General features: G+C 37.5%; 2 protein-coding genes across 2 annotated transcripts; both read right to left on the minus strand.

Moving 5' to 3' along the window:
- Nucleotides 1-4478: 4478 nt before the first annotated feature.
- On the minus strand, nt 4479-4991 carry LOC149177932 (uncharacterized). Its single transcript, XM_089421925.1, has one exon. The coding sequence runs from the start codon at nt 4989-4991 to the stop codon at nt 4479-4481; it is 513 nt and encodes a 170-aa protein (XP_089278051.1).
- A 7867-nt stretch (nt 4992-12858) lies between these two features.
- Nucleotides 12859-13371, minus strand: LOC149177933 (uncharacterized). Its single transcript, XM_089421926.1, has one exon. The coding sequence runs from the start codon at nt 13369-13371 to the stop codon at nt 12859-12861; it is 513 nt and encodes a 170-aa protein (XP_089278052.1).
- Between the last annotated feature and the right edge of the window lie 4666 nt (nt 13372-18037).

Below are 18037 nucleotides of genomic sequence, written 5' to 3' on the forward strand. Positions count from 1 at the left end.
TGTGCTACCTTGCATTGTAAAAAGCATAGTTCTATATACTTACAAATAATCTAACCTAGTAGTTTATATTATTAACCTCATAATTTTGTTAATGGTCTACCAGATTATTATTAGGGTGAGATAAACCAAGATTCTCATATTTTGCATTAGACTCAACACATATGTCCATCATAGACATCAAAAAATTCCTGAAAACATAACAATACCATAAAATATAAATCATTCAGGTCCGTCTCACACATTAAAAAGGGAATTTGTGTGTGATTTGAAGAATTTTCAAGTCATAAAGATTAGAAGGGCTAAATAGAGGAATTTTAATAGCTGGCATAGATTGTAATCACCATGATGGTTTCCTTTGGAAGTTGTTATCTAAATCTCGCAAGGGACCATCTTCTGCATTAAATGAGCCTTAAATCTCACCAACTCAAAATCAAAATCAAATCAATCCAAAATGATTTTGTATGTTTCCAAGAACCCAACCTTAACTGCCTGCTCTATGTCATAATCTTCTTTTTCTGACTTGAGCATCAAATCCATAATATTTTGTCCAAGTTTCTCAGCAACGACAACTCCACGACTTGTCCATCATACACACCAAAGTAATCCTGAAAAACACAATGATACCCCAAAATAGAAATCATTCAGGTTCGTTTCAAAATAGGTAAAAACCGATGTGAAATATCTTTAATTGTGAGTGTAATTCTACAGGGATCGACCTTTATATGTGATTCTATCTATCAAATCCAAACAATAAAGGTGCATATTACACAAATAGTGGAATTTGAGACATGCAACCTCAATTAGACATGGGTATAGATGGTAAACAATAACCATCAGGAAAAGAAACATTAACTGGAATATGTCCTGTATATACACCGACATATAAGAGGTAGGAATTCCACATCCAACAATTTATAATGCTTCACTGCTCAACGATTAAGCCTTTTCCCCCGTAACACTCATTTTCAAATCTTCAAATAACCCTAGCACGCAAAGAGTGGAGTGAGGGTGAAATAACATCAACTGAAGGTCAAAAAAATTAAGAAAACTTCAAGCCTTAAATGAAAAAAAACCTTTCCAGTTAAACCTATAAATAGGAGGAATAGAGAAGTGATGCATCACATGGCTCCAGAAAAGGGTGGCTTCCAAAAAATCACCATAGCCATGTGAGGTGGAAGAACTACAAAATTAGACCCTAGGCTGAGTTCTTAGCTACGAATGAAAAATTGTTATCAAATAAGGAGAATAAGTGAGAAATCATTGTTTGTTCAAAGCAAAAAGGGTTTTCTTACTGTGAAAGGTGAACAATAACAACTTTACATTCTCTGCAATGTCGATATGATAAACCTTGTTTAACTAGTATAACTATGAAGCCCCCAGGGTATGGTAACAACTATCTTATAAACCCTAAGAGGAGTTTTCCTATACAAATTGAAAATGAAAATGGAAGGTGAAGCTAACCATCCTAGAGGGGTCATATGCTAGGTGTCGTATTCAGTTGAAACTGTAAACCATGATGGAGATAGATGAATGTTCAATTTGATGATAGATAATGGTACAACTGTATAATAATACATCTAATGGCTCAGAGCCGTACACGGTGTCAACTAGGCAATTCTTCTCAGAAGGGGAATGCCTTATGACGTAAATATATGTTTAATGATTAGTAAACTATATGTAATGTTAGGTTTAATATTAAAGTAAACATGATGAATATATATGTTAACAATGTTAGTAAAAAGATAATGTAGAAAAATTAATGACAACACATAAATATTAATATTAATAGATATGCATATCATATTTTAATTTGGAAAGTTTTGGGGAGATAATCGGTTTTGAATGAATAAATATATTATTCTTGGTTTAAAACCAATTAGTATTGAAATCATAGTGACTTTAAATAGGTACATTGAATTATAATACTATGGGAAAGTTGATAGGTAAAAGAAATCCAGTACTTATTTTAGTGGTACATTCCACAATTTGATTATATATAACTCAATGCATTGCACTATAACATGTATTCCTCACTAACAAGTCTTATAACAAACTGACCTCAACCTAGTGTAAGAGTACACATTCCACCCTTGTATTAGTTTAACTGGTTCATTCAAAAAATCGATATCATATGCTACCATTCTACATGTATGTCGAAAAAATAGGTCTTACAATAACCTTGGGGAATATAACTTGCATATGGCTAGGATTTACAACTTAGACCAAACACTCTAAGGTATTCATGCATTACTGTCATTCTCCATTACTTGTTGATTCCTTTACGTGACCTCAAGATCATTGAATCCATCTATGTTCTCTCATACATGCAGCTCTACAACCTATCTCTAACTATATCTCTAGCCCATTTCGATCCATGAGTTGCAAATACTCCTTAACCACCACTTATCAATCATCTATTATTGTTTTCTCACCTTGACCTAGCCTTCCAACATCATTTTCATTCCCTAGATCAATTATATCTCCCATTGGCATAGATTTCAAATTTGATTGCATACAAATTCATCCAATAGCCGTGAAACCACTTTCTTCACCTCTTGGTTTCTAAAAAAAAACATCACTTTCACTTTTTGCTTCAACATACAACAATGCCAACAAGTCTGCTTTTGTACTCTTCTTTCACTCACCCATGCGAACTTCAATAGTGAATATCTAATGCTCCTCTTCAGTCAATTTTCATGAGCTTTTCTTGGATGGCGTTTGCTTTCTCTTCACCTCAGCCATTAGGTTGATTCCCACAAACTTCTATCTTGTCATGTGCAACACACATCTAACAATTAATTTGGTTCAGACACATGTTTATTACTATAATTTTCCTATATTATAACATATAAACATTAACAACACATGGACACCATCTTTAAACTTGAAAACCCTTGAGGGGAAACTAGCTTCACATAATAAATCTATTATTTTAGCTCAAAGACAATTAGTAATAGAATCATTTTACTTCTAAATGGGATCCATCCAATTAGAATGTTTAGGGAACACCATGAGTTATGTAGTGAGTAAACCACTGATGGTAAATTTACTCTATGATGAATCCAAGTTTACTTGAATTAGTCTAGCAAAAAAAACATGAATAATTTAATGATCGAATAACTTCAATTTTTAAAAAAATTGTTGCATTTCGATTAAAGAGATGTTTTAGAACATAGTGAAGTAGTTGTTATTAATAAATATAATATAATTTTACATTAAATAATTATCTATTGAATATACACAAAGATCAAATTTGTTAAGGTGTGACAGTTTTTTTAATATGAAATAATTGTTTTTTAAAGTAGAAAAGTATATTAAGAAAAAATTATGCATGGAGACACATCAAATTTACCCATATATTTAGTGATATGATGTAAAATTTAGGAAAAAGGACCATAGCTCACATCTAGACTATCTATTTTATAACTATACTAAACTATATAAGTCCAAGAAAATGACATTATATATTTTTTTGTAAAACATTCGTAAACAAAACAAAATTTTAGTTACATGGAGATTTAACTAAATTGAAAGAAATTTAGAGTCGCATTAGAATTGAAGTATGTGACCAATCAAAATATTCAAAGTGATTGTTAGCTAAGCTAGGCTAGGCTACCAAATGATCATCAAAGAATAGTCAATAACCCTCTTAGTCTCAAAATTCTAATAATTCTAATATGTGAATAAATTTAAACTTGTAAATTTTTTATAATTAGCCTTAATTAATAAGATTTCTAATTAGAATATATCAATTTTTAATTTTATCGCTTTATCTCCCTAACCAAAACTCTGGTTTAAAATCATAAAGCACTCCATGGTCAAAACTATGAAATTATATTAAAGAGAAATTAAAGTATGAAAGTGTATTTTTAACCTAAAAACAAACTATATTCATAAAAATATTTACATGAACTATCAAGTTTCACCGCCCATACTATACGAAAATAAATATTTTTGTTCACCCATACAATAAATACAATAATTTCACTTGGATCACTCAGATCTCATCTTTTTCTTCTTTAATCTTCTTTGTACACGTCTTTCGTCACTCAATTATCTTTAAAATTTGTTAATTTGCGCAACACCTTTTAATATCGGAGATAATCTTTAAACAAATAATAGTAAATACAGAATTTTTTAGTCGAGAAAGTTGTTTGTAATCAAAGTACGGCCCACTTGAATATTGTCTATAGTAGAATAAAGTTATCTGAGATCTACAGCAACACTGAATGTTGGAAGCATTAAAAATTAATTTACCGCCTCTACCAAATCTAACCCTATCACATTCCTAAAGACATTGCTGCTGAAAGCTCAGATCAACCAGGTGCATATTCAGAGGCTTATCCTTGCCATAAACTTTCTAGATTGTTACAATCTGAAGAAGACCGATTTCATACAAAAATACTCAAAATTGGAGCATCATTGCTGAAAGTTCAAACGAAAGTGAAGTTCTAATATAACCAGGTTCAGCACAGCTTTTAGGGTTTACAAACAAGCGGGGACTCCTTTATGGTCTCTAGCGCCGGCTTCCAGCACCGAAACCCTCGTATCCGGTGCTCGTGTAACCCTAACACCAACGGCTGATCTTCGTCTTCATCTACTTTCTCGTTCAAATCTGATCTCCCCATACTGCATTGCTTTGAACGAATTTCATACGAATTGCCGGTGCCAAGTGCTGGAAAGATCCTGGAGTCGCAAGAGAGTTTTCTATGGCCGGAATTGCAATTAAATGCTAACAAGTTAAGTGAGGTCATATCAGAAGGCGATAGAACACGACGCAAATATTTTTGCATTGGCAGAAGAACGTAGACGCCTCCCAACAGCAACTCCTTCTCTGCAGGGAGCGCTGCGATGCGAACCCCTGCTCGGAGGTCACTGAAATTGCATATAAATTGCTGGGGATTGTCCATCATCAGTTCTCCCACCTTAATTGCCTCCCTAAATTCTTCAACGCCGCCGTCGTCCCACCGTATAACTTTTGCGGCCGCCATGGTTCTCGACGCTTGAGCGCAGCACATAAGATTCCCCATTGATTCTCTCAACCTGCTCTTCTTTCACATCTCCATCTATCAAAATGTAGTAGGAAAGATTAATAATTACATGAACACTCTCAGCGCCTGCGCGCTGAAACCCTAAGGGGCAACGAGGGGTCTGGCGTGAGAGGGTAAGGATGTGAATGGATATATAAAGCGTGGGTGGAGATGTTTCCTACAAATGCAGACAACTCGTGCAATGTTATGGAGCTTCGAGATGGGTAAGAGTCTACCGATGACTTTGGTGCATCTGAAAGGGTTGACTGAATATATGGAGCACACGGATCTTCCGCTGCTGTCAGTTCTTCTGACACTGAGGGAGACACCACAGCAAAACAAGTTTATTCCAGAAAAGTCTGATTGGGCTCTTCTTTTGATTTTGACTGCACCATTGAACGGACACCACAGAAAAACAAGTTTATAGGAGAAAATCCGATCGGGGCCCGGGCTCTTTTATTGACCCTGACTTCATCAAGGGGGCAGACACGCAAAACACGTTTCTCCGAGAAAATCTGATCTATGTAAGGCGGTGGTCCACTGTATTTTCAAAGCTGGAAAATAGCATGGCGGCGTAAAGCAAGTTGACTAGAGAAAATCTGATCTAGATATAAGTATAATAATTTTTTGGTTTTTAAAGCCCGAATCCTCAGAGCTATGAGCTTATTAGCAGATCAAAGATTTAGTTTGTGTGGTTGTATTACTATGTAAAAATAAAATTGGATTATTGAGCAGGGAAGTTCATTTTATTTTTTTAGCTCAAGTCATATTAAATCTGTATTTAAAATAAATCTATTCTGGCCTATAAACATTTTCAAGATTTCAAAAAAAAAATATCATTAATAAATATCATTTTTAATGTAAAGTCTTTAAATATAAATACCTCAAATGATAGTCAAATATTTGAAATTTAAATAACTGAATTTAATTTGATATACTCAATTAATTTTAAACATCTAATTGAACGAAAAGAGTAAAATATCTTTCTTTATATCATTTTTAATATAAAATCTTTAAATATAAATACCTCAAATGAGTGTCAAATATTTGAAATATAAATAACTAAACTTAATTTGATATACTCAATTAATTTTAAATATCCAATTGAATCGAGTACTTTTACTCTCTCACAATAAAATTCAATGGCTTCTGTAAGATATATATATCAGATTTTTTTGTAAATCTATTTTTTTTTTGTTAAGTTTGGCAAGTCCATCCATTTTTTATTATATATTAGATAAATTTACACCACAAAGATTGATCGGGCGGCCTCAACTTACCCCGAGGGGAAACCAAGTCTATTGGCCACCGGTAAGTATTATAAGCCATCCAAAAACAAAATTGCTTCAGTCTTTCTAGCCAAGCTAGATAAGTCTCAATCTCATGTCTAGATACTACATAATTGTAACAACTAGCGTATGCAACAGGAAACTTAAAAGTTATCTGCATAAACAAAAACTATGCAAGAAGAGTCTAGTCTTTCGGCTCATTTGAGACAAAGGCTACACGAGCAGGATCTTCAGCAGTCACCCTTGGCATTCCATATAGCTCCAAGATGCAAGGGATGTGGCGGTCGATTTGATCTATCTTGATGTCCTATTTGTGCAACTGAAAGATGATTTTTCCATGTCTTTTTTATAGTTTGGCAGACCCTGCACTGTTACCGCCATCCCCACAAAGATTTGTTCCATCGCTTTTCGAAGAAGAATTTTAATTAAGAAATACAAATAAAGGGTGTGTTTAAACTGAGTAATTCTACCACGAGTATTCCCTGGATCTGGGATCAACATCCTCCAATTGTCAATCTCTTCCTCTGATTCACTTTCCTGCTTAATCTCTACTTCCCAGTCTTCAATTAGCTTCCAAATTCCTGCGTCTGTCTCATCTCGGGATGTTGTTGCTGCCTCTGCAATGAGGTGCTCTACAGGCTTACCACCCCTACGAGCTTTTGACGTGCTCGACCCCTTGTCTGCCCAGTGGGATGGGCCTCTCCTACCACGACCACGTCTTCTTGCCACTCGAGCCATAACCTATGCAGTGACATCCTGTGGACAACCAAATGAGGTTAGGCTTGTCAAACGTTGTTGATCATCCCATCTTTGTTGTTCATATAGTTCCTCTATTCCATACTTCTCCACCTAAGAGTTAAAGTAGCCCAGAGCCCGTAGGTGGCCAACGAAATTGGGTTTTTGACTCTTCTCCCAGGGCTCCTCATAGTACCCCTCTCCCTTGCTATGGTTCAATTGCCAGGACTCGTCTTGCTGCATCTGGAACCAAGCCCTTAGGCTCGTCTAGAGCCTAATACGAAGCTTGCATTTATACCCACTTTCTGCACCCTCATCCAGCAGATGCCAGCCATGGCTTTACTTTCCCCTCTGCACAAAATGCCACCTAGGATCCCTAGCTTTGCCCTCAATACCATGCGGGTGCCCAGTTTCCCAAGGTTTTCTCGGCATCCTACTGCCATGGTTGAATTCCTTGCCCCTTGCCCCTCAGCTCTTTCGTGCCTCTCTCTTTAGCTCCCAACGCCCAGGAATGGCAAACCCATTATCCCCTATTACCTTGGTCTGAGAAACTAGAGATAGGCCCGTGTATCTTCTCAACCTACAATTGCCAATTCCGCTACCAAGGTTCTGATTCGATTGGGATAGAAACAGGAAGCAGAATCAGGCCATGGCACACCCTTTCCTCCCTCAGTGCATCCCATACAGAGCTACCCCTCATTGAGACGACCGCTTGCCCCTCCCTTCCACCAGCAGAACCCCAACCAGATCATGGAATTAATATAGGAGCGAGACCAAATTACATACCAGGAATTTGTTTCTTGTCCGCAGCCAAGATTCCTTGCTTGCCTTCACCTCTCCACAGCTCTGAGTAACCTCCTATCTCCACAGCTACTCTCTCTTACCCTATATGTCGAATGCCTTAACCTTCTCTGCCACCCTTCCTTATTCCTTCCTCCACCACCTTGCCAACTCACTGTCCATGCATTCATATCAAAGGACACCGCACCACCTACCTTGAGCATGTGGGGGGCGGCAGTTTTTATGACCTTCGTACTGCCCATATCACATCCCAGCTTGGCTTCTCTATATGTTTGGAAAAAACCATCAATGCCATAACATATGGAGAACGCACTTTGGTTATACTCAGACAACCTTATGGAAGTTCCTTTTTATATTTCGTTACTTTGATCTCCGCAAATGAATTTCTACGCTGTTTTAAAATAAAAATGATCCTCAAAACAGAATAACATTTGTGCCCACTCTTATGTGGTGTGAAATTTCGTCCATGCTGCATGGAGAAATCCGGTGAAAGGTCTTGGCATTTTCCTGTGTTTCAATTTACTAAATTAAAAATTAAAGTTTTATAAATTTTTATTATTTTATTTTTTTGATATAGTCGAGATGGTATTTGGGTTTTGACCCTCTCAAAAACACTCCGTCCCACAGCATGATTTGGGTCAAGCTCCCCAATCTGCCTTTGGAGCTTTGGACAACAGAGATTCTGGCCTTGATTGGAAACGCAATTGGAAAGTTCATATATGTGGATCCATGGGTCAGAGGCGAAAAGGATAAAAGAATCGCATGGATTCTTATTGAAAAACCATATAAGGGAGGTTATCCCGACCAGATTGAAATCTCCTGGGAGGGGTCAAAGATTTGCCAGCGCCTTGATTTTTGGGGCATCCCGTTCCGATGCTCCTCTTGTCATCGGACGGGTCACCTCATCAACAACTGCAGATTCCGTCGACACAAGCCAGACATCATCCCTCCACGAAAGGACCGGCAATCCGACTCTGTCTCACAAACTGAAGATGTCAGCCCATCGGGGGATCATTTCTTCTCCAATTCTCATGATGTCCGATGCTCACAGGTATACACACAAAATCGACCTGGGTCTCCAATCATGGCGGATCTCAAGAGTCCACGCTCACCGAAGGTGTATAATGTATCGGCAGCTCTCTCCCCACCGCTCATGAATATGACCGACTTCATTAGTCCTCCCATCCTTGAACAGCAAGAGGAGGCGACTGTCCCATCTCCGCCGGCCATGAATAAAGCTGACTTCGTTGTGGGAACGCACCCTATACAAATCTCATCATCATCCCCCTCCCCCACTAAATCGTCCTCTGCCAATCATAAAGGAAAAGAGGCCTTGATGACGCCGACCCCTTTCAATTCTCCAACAGACTCGCCGGTCAACAGACATGATAGTGACATCGATCTTCTTCTTCAGCGCCATCCATCCATTCTTGAACCCCTGACGATCCATAAGCCTTCTTTCCCCTCCATCAGCCCCAACTCTGCCAAAAATATCACTGTAAGAAAAAAGCACAAAGGGGGAAGCCGCCACTTTAGAGGTCGGACGATTGCCTCTGAACTGGAGATCACAAACCTGCCTTTGGTTGATGTCCCGATTCACGAACTCCCCTCTCCTCAGCCTCTTAGAGCATGCACGGCTGGTCAACCCTCTAAATGACCTTCTTAATCTCCTACAACATCAGGGGTCTTGGTGCCGCCCCAAAATTTCTGGCGCTGAAGGAGACCCTCGTCTCTGCTCACTCTCACATTATTTTTATTCAAATAAGGAGAATAAGTGAGAAATCATTGTTTGTTCAAAGCAAAAAGGGTTTTCTTATTGTGAAAGGTGAACAATAACAACTTTACATTCTCTGCAATGTCGATATGATAAACCTTGTTTAACTAGTATAACTATGAAGCCCCCAGGGTATGGTAACAACTATCTTATAAACCCTAAGAGGAGTTTTCCTATACAAATTGAAAATGAAAATGGAAGGTGAAGCTAACCATCCTAGAGGGGTCATATGCTAGGTGTCGTATTCAGTTGAAACTGTAAACCATGATGGAGATAGATGAATGTTCAATTTGACGATAGATAATGGTACAACTGTATAATAATACATCTAATGGCTCAGAGCCGTACACGGTGTCAACTAGGCAATTCTTCTCAGAAGGGGAATGCCTTATGACGTAAATATATGTTTAATGATTAGTAAACTATATGTAATGTTAGGTTTAATATTAAAGTAAACATGATGAATATATATGTTAACAATGTTAGTAAAAAGATAATGTAGAAAAATTAATGACAACACATAAATATTAATATTAATAGATATGCATATCATATTTTAATTTGGAAAGTTTTGGGGAGATAATCGGTTTTGAATGAATAAATATATTATTCTTGGTTTAAAACCAATTAGTATTGAAATCATAGTGACTTTAAATAGGTACATTGAATTATAATACTATGGGAAAGTTGATAGGTAAAAGAAATCCAGTACTTATTTTAGTGGTACATTCCACAATTTGATTATATATAACTCAATGCATTGCACTATAACATGTATTCCTCACTAACAAGTCTTATAACAAACTGACCTCAACCTAGTGTAAGAGTACACATTCCACCCTTGTATTAGTTTAACTGGTTCATTCAAAAAATCGATATCATATGCTACCATTCTACATGTATGTCGAAAAAATAGGTCTTACAATAACCTTGGGGAATATAACTTGCATATGGCTAGGATTTACAACTTAGACCAAACACTCTAAGGTATTCATGCATTACTGTCATTCTCCATTACTTGTTGATTCCTTTACGTGACCTCAAGATCATTGAATCCATCTATGTTCTCTCATACATGCAGCTCTACAACCTATCTCTAACTATATCTCTAGCCCATTTCGATCCATGAGTTGCAAATACTCCTTAACCACCACTTATCAATCATCTATTATTGTTTTCTCACCTTGACCTAGCCTTCCAACATCATTTTCATTCCCTAGATCAATTATATCTCCCATTGGCATAGATTTCAAATTTGATTGCATACAAATTCATCCAATAGCCGTGAAACCACTTTCTTCACCTCTTGGTTTCTAAAAAAAAACATCACTTTCACTTTTTGCTTCAACATACAACAATGCCAACAAGTCTGCTTTTGTACTCTTCTTTCACTCACCCATGCGAACTTCAATAGTGAATATCTAATGCTCCTCTTCAGTCAATTTTCATGAGCTTTTCTTGGATGGCGTTTGCTTTCTCTTCACCTCAGCCATTAGGTTGATTCCCACAAACTTCTATCTTGTCATGTGCAACACACATCTAACAATTAATTTGGTTCAGACACATGTTTATTACTATAATTTTCCTATATTATAACATATAAACATTAACAACACATGGACACCATCTTTAAACTTGAAAACCCTTGAGGGGAAACTAGCTTCACATAATAAATCTATTATTTTAGCTCAAAGACAATTAGTAATAGAATCATTTTACTTCTAAATGGGATCCATCCAATTAGAATGTTTAGGGAACACCATGAGTTATGTAGTGAGTAAACCACTGATGGTAAATTTACTCTATGATGAATCCAAGTTTACTTGAATTAGTCTAGCAAAAAAAACATGAATAATTTAATGATCGAATAACTTCAATTTTTAAAAAAATTGTTGCATTTCGATTAAAGAGATGTTTTAGAACATAGTGAAGTAGTTGTTATTAATAAATATAATATAATTCTACATTAAATAATTATCTATTGAATATACACAAAGATCAAATTTGTTAAGGTGTGACAGTTTTTTTAATATGAAATAATTGTTTTTTAAAGTAGAAAAGTATATTAAGAAAAAATTATGCATGGAGACACATCAAATTTACCCATATATTTAGTGATATGATGTAAAATTTAGGAAAAAGGACCATAGCTCACATCTAGACTATCTATTTTATAACTATACTAAACTATATAAGTCCAAGAAAATGACATTATATATTTTTTTGTAAAACATTCGTAAACAAAACAAAATTTTAGTTACATGGAGATTTAACTAAATTGAAAGAAATTTAGAGTCGCATTAGAATTGAAGTATGTGACCAATCAAAATATTCAAAGTGATTGTTAGCTAAGCTAGGCTAGGCTACCAAATGATCATCAAAGAATAGTCAATAACCCTCTTAGTCTCAAAATTCTAATAATTCTAATATGTGAATAAATTTAAACTTGTAAATTTTTTATAATTAGCCTTAATTAATAAGATTTCTAATTAGAATATATCAATTTTTAATTTTATCGCTTTATCTCCCTAACCAAAACTCTGGTTTAAAATCATAAAGCACTCCATGGTCAAAACTATGAAATTATATTAAAGAGAAATTAAAGTATGAAAGTGTATTTTTAACCTAAAAACAAACTATATTCATAAAAATATTTACATGAACTATCAAGTTTCACCGCCCATACTATACGAAAATAAATATTTTTGTTCACCCATACAATAAATACAATAATTTCACTTGGATCACTCAGATCTCATCTTTTTCTTCTTTAATCTTCTTTGTACACGTCTTTCGTCACTCAATTATCTTTAAAATTTGTTAATTTGCGCAACACCTTTTAATATCGGAGATAATCTTTAAACAAATAATAGTAAATACAGAATTTTTTAGTCGAGAAAGTTGTTTGTAATCAAAGTACGGCCCACTTGAATATTGTCTATAGTAGAATAAAGTTATCTGAGATCTACAGCAACACTGAATGTTGGAAGCATTAAAAATTAATTTACCGCCTCTACCAAATCTAACCCTATCACATTCCTAAAGACATTGCTGCTGAAAGCTCAGATCAACCAGGTGCATATTCAGAGGCTTATCCTTGCCATAAACTTTCTAGATTGTTACAATCTGAAGAAGACCGATTTCATACAAAAATACTCAAAATTGGAGCATCATTGCTGAAAGTTCAAACGAAAGTGAAGTTCTAATATAACCAGGTTCAGCACAGCTTTTAGGGTTTACAAACAAGCGGGGACTCCTTTATGGTCTCTAGCGCCGGCTTCCAGCACCGAAACCCTCGTATCCGGTGCTCGTGTAACCCTAACACCAACGGCTGATCTTCGTCTTCATCTACTTTCTCGTTCAAATCTGATCTCCCCATACTGCATTGCTTTGAACGAATTTCATACGAATTGCCGGTGCCAAGTGCTGGAAAGATCCTGGAGTCGCAAGAGAGTTTTCTATGGCCGGAATTGCAATTAAATGCTAACAAGTTAAGTGAGGTCATATCAGAAGGCGATAGAACACGACGCAAATATTTTTGCATTGGCAGAAGAAGGTAGACGCCTCCCAACAGCAACTCCTTCTCTGCAGGGAGCGCTGCGATGCGAACCCCTGCTCGGAGGTCACTGAAATTGCATATAAATTGCTGGGGATTGTCCATCATCAGTTCTCCCACCTTAATTGCCTCCCTAAATTCTTCAACGCCGCCGTCGTCCCACCGTATAACTTTTGCGGCCGCCATGGTTCTCGACGCTTGAGCGCAGCACATAAGATTCCCCATTGATTCTCTCAACCTGCTCTTCTTTCACATCTCCATCTATCAAAATGTAGTAGGAAAGATTAATAATTACATGAACACTCTCAGCGCCTGCGCGCTGAAACCCTAAGGGGCAACGAGGGGTCTGGCGTGAGAGGGTAAGGATGTGAATGGATATATAAAGCGTGGGTGGAGATGTTTCCTACAAATGCAGACAACTCGTGCAATGTTATGGAGCTTCGAGATGGGTAAGAGTCTACCGATGACTTTGGTGCATCTGAAAGGGTTGACTGAATATATGGAGCACACGGAGCTTCCGCTGCTGTCAGTTCTTCTGACACTGAGGGAGACACCACAGCAAAACAAGTTTATTCCAGAAAAGTCTGATTGGGCTTTTCTTTTGATTTTGACTGCACCATTGAACGGACACCACAGAAAAACAAGTTTATAGGAGAAAATCCGATCGGGGCCCGGGCTCTTTTATTGACCCTGACTTCATCAAGGGGGCAGACACGCAAAACACGTTTCTCCGAGAAAATCTGATCTATGTAAGGCGGTGGTCCACTGTATTTTCAAAGCTGGAAAATAGCATGGCGGCGTAAAGCAAGTTGACTAGAGAAAATCTGATCTAGATATAAGTATAATAATTTTTTGGTTTTTAAAGCCCGAATCCTCAGAGCTATGAGCTTATTAGCAGATCAAAGATTTAGTTTGTGTGGTTGTATTACTATGTAAAAATAAAATTGGATTATTGAGCAGGGAAGTTCATTTTACATTTTAGTATTAAAATATATTTTTTTTTAATCTAAAATATTAAATAATTAATAAAATATTTAAATAATATCAATTTATAAAAAAATATCAAGATATAGCTCAAGTCATGTTAAATTTGTATTTAAAATAAATCTATTCTGGCCTATAAACATTTTCAAGATTTCAAAAAAAAAATATCATTAATAAATATCATTTTTAATGTAAAGTTTTTAAATATAAATATTTGAAATATAAATACCTCAAATGATAGTCAAATATTTGAAATTTAAATAACTGAATTTAATTTGATATACTCAATTAATTTTAAACATCTAATTGAACGAAAAGAGTAAAATATCTTTCTTTATATCATTTTTAATATAAAATCTTTAAATATAAATACCTCAAATGAGTGTCAAATATTTGAAATATAAATAACTAAACTTAATTTGATATACTCAATTAATTTTAAATATCCAATTGAACCGAGTACTTTTACTCTCTCACAATAAAATTCAATGGCTTCTGTAAGATATATATATCAGATTTTTTTGTAAATCTATTTTTTTTTTTGTTAAGCTTGGCAAGTCCATCCATTTTTTATTATATATTAGATAAATTTACACCACAAAGATCGATTGGGCGGCCTCAACTTGCCCCGAGGGGAAACCAAGTCTATTGGCCACCGGTAAGTATTATAAGCCATCCAAAAACAAAGTTGCTTCAGTCTTTCTAGCCAAGCTAGATAAGTCTCAATCTCATGTCTAGATACTACATAATTGTAACAACTAGCGTATGCAATAGGAAACTTAAAAGTTATCTGCATAAACAAAAACTATGCAATAAGAGTCTAGTCTTTCGGCTCATTTGAGACAAAGGCTACACGAGCAGGATCTTCAGCAGTCACCCCTGGCATTCCATATAGCTCCAAGATGCAAGGGATGTGGCGGTCGATTTGATCTATCTTGATGTCCTGTTTGTGCAACTGAAAGATGATTTTTCCATGTCTTTTTTATAGTTTGGCAGACCCTGTACTGTTACCGCCATCCCCACAAAGATTTGTTCCATCGCTTTTCCAAGAAGAATTTTAATTAAGAAATACAAATAAAGGGTGTGTTTAAACTGAGTAATTCTACCACGAGTATTCCCTGGATCTAGGATCAAAATCCTCCAATTGTCAATCTCTTCCTCTGATTCACTTTCCTGCTTAGTCTCTACTTCCCAGTCTTCAATCAGCTTCCAAATTCCTGCGTCTGTCTCATCTCGGGATGTCGTTGCTGCCTCTACAATGAGGTGCTCTACAGGCTTACCACCCCTACGAGCTTCTAACGTGCTCGACCCCTTGTCTGCCCAGTGGGATGGGCCTCTCCTACCACGACCACGTCTTCTTGCCACTCGAGCCATAACCTATGCAGTGACATCCTGTGGACAACCAAACGAGGTTAGGCTTGTCAAATGTTGTTGATCATCCCATCTTTGTTGTTCATATAGTTCCTCTATTCCATACTTCTCCACCTAAGAGTTAAAGTAGCCCAGAGCCCGTAGGTGGCCAATGGAATTGGGTTTTTGACTCTTCTCCCAGGGCTCCTCATAGTACCCCTCTCCCTTGCTATGGTTCAATTGCCAGTCGTCTTGCTGCATCTGGAACCAAGCCCTCAGGCTCGTCTAGAGCCTAATACGAAGCTTGCATTTATACCCACTTTCTGCACCCTCATCCAGCAGATGCCAGCCATGGCTTTACTTTCCCCTCTGCACAAAATGCCACCTAGGATCCCTAGCTTTGCCCTCAATACCATGTGGGTGCCCAGTTTCCCAAGGTTTTCTCGGCATCCTACTGCCATGGTTGAATTCCTTGCCCCTTGCCCCTCAGCTCTTTCGTGCCTCTCTCTTTAGCTCCCAACGCCCAGGAATGGCAAACCCATTATCCCCTATTACCTTGGTCTGAGAAACTAGAGATAGGCCCGTGTATCTTCTCAACCTACAATTGCCAATTCCGCTACCAAGGTTCTGATTCGATTGGGATAGAAACAGGAAGCAGAATCAGGCCATGGCACACCCTTTCCTCCCTCAGTGCATCCCATACAGAGCTACCCCTCATTGAGACGACCGCTTGCCCCTCCCTTCCACCAGCAGAACCCCAACTAGATCATGGAATTAATACAGGAGCGAGACCAAATTACATACCAGGAATTTGTTTCTTGTCTGCAGCCAAGATTCCTTGCTTGCCTTCACCTCTCCACAGCTCTGAGTAACCTCCTATCTCCACAGCTACTCTCTCTTACCCTATATGTCGAATGCCTTAACCTTCTCTGCCACCCTTCCTTATTCCTTCCTCCACCACCTTGCCAACTCACTGTCCATGCATTCATATCAAAGGACACCGCACCACCTACCTTGAGCATGTGGGGGGCGGCAATTTTTATGACCTTCGTACTGCCCATATCATATCCTAGCTTGGCTTCTCTATATATTTGGAAAAAACCATCAATGCCATAACATATGGAGAACGCACTTTGGTTATACTCAGACAACCTTATGGAAGTTCCTTTTTATATTTCGTTACTTTGATCTCCGCAAATGAATTTCTACGCCGTTTTAAAATAAAAATGATCCTCAAAACAGAATAACATTTGTGCCCACTCTTATGTGGTGTGAAATTTCGTCCATGCTGCATGGAGAAATCCGGTGAAAGGTTTTGGCATTTTCCTTTGTTTCAATTTACTAAATTAAAAATTAAAGTTTTATAAATTTTTATTATTTTATTTTTTTGATATATAATTGTGATAAGATTATTGTATAATTTTTTAATTTAATACATAATTTATTTAATGCATAATCTTAAAATTTTATTTATTTAGTATATAATTTTAGTCAGGGGGTCTTTCTGGAGGAGCAAGGAAAACCTTCGGCAGAGGAAACCTTTCGCTCTGTCTATGTTGACATCTCGGAGGAGTCCGATGAGTATTATGCAGAGGAGGCGCCAATGCCGCCCTCGGGAGGTAAAGTTGGTAAGTGGATGCAGCACCACGGCCCCGACGACGATGCTGTGGAGGATGATGGCAGTCCAGAGGAAGATGATGACGACGAGGTTCACGGTGGCCGCGGTCGAGGTCGAGGACGAAGGGGTCGCGGTGTAGCACGAGGCCGTGGTTCGAACCGAGCTCGCAACGATGCGTCTGAGGAAGGTTGTAGTGCTGGAGTTCCTGGCAGAAAACGAGGCAAGAAGGACATGCGACGAAAATTGCAGGAAGCTGAGAGCGCTTATGTGAAGGAAACCCATCCTAATGTTCGGCGGATTATCGACCATCTGGAGGAAGAGGCGTTGCAGGACCAGTCGGCAGATGAGATGGCTGACTGGGAGCATTATCTTCCTGATCCGGGTCACACCAGAGGGAGGATGTCCCTTTACAAACAGTCTCTGCATGTATATTGGGGTATGAAGCGGTTGCTCGCAAAATCAATGGAACAGGTAGCAGCTGAAATGGTGGAGCTTGCCCAAGAAACCCTGAAGAAAGAATTGAAGAATCTCCACATCACTCTCATGGTGCAGGACAGGAAGATGGACAAGCTGGTCCAGATGCTTCACGATGCTGGCATAGTTAAGACTGAACCTGATATCCAGACAGAGGCCATGAAGCAGTAGCGTATGGAGGTTTTTATAAATGACTTTTTCTGTGTTTTTGCTCTCTCCGCGGGCATAGTTTAATGTTAAGTACAGCAAGTTTTTCCTTACAGATCTGCATAGTATGTTTTTAGGTAGAATAGTAGGTTCTTAATTCTCTTTCGACAAACTGAACACTTCCTTTTGATGGGGATAATATTTTTTTGGAGGCCACCTGGTTTCCCTTCTGGGCAGGTGGGGTCATGTATCTGTATCTGTACATAGTTTTTGTATTTT

This window comes from Pinus tabuliformis, chromosome 4_1 (assembly GCF_031772625.1).
Source record: "Pinus tabuliformis cultivar Carrire ecotype Pingquan chromosome 4_1, CPIR1, whole genome shotgun sequence".
Classification (NCBI taxonomy): domain Eukaryota; kingdom Viridiplantae; phylum Streptophyta; class Pinopsida; order Pinales; family Pinaceae; genus Pinus; species Pinus tabuliformis.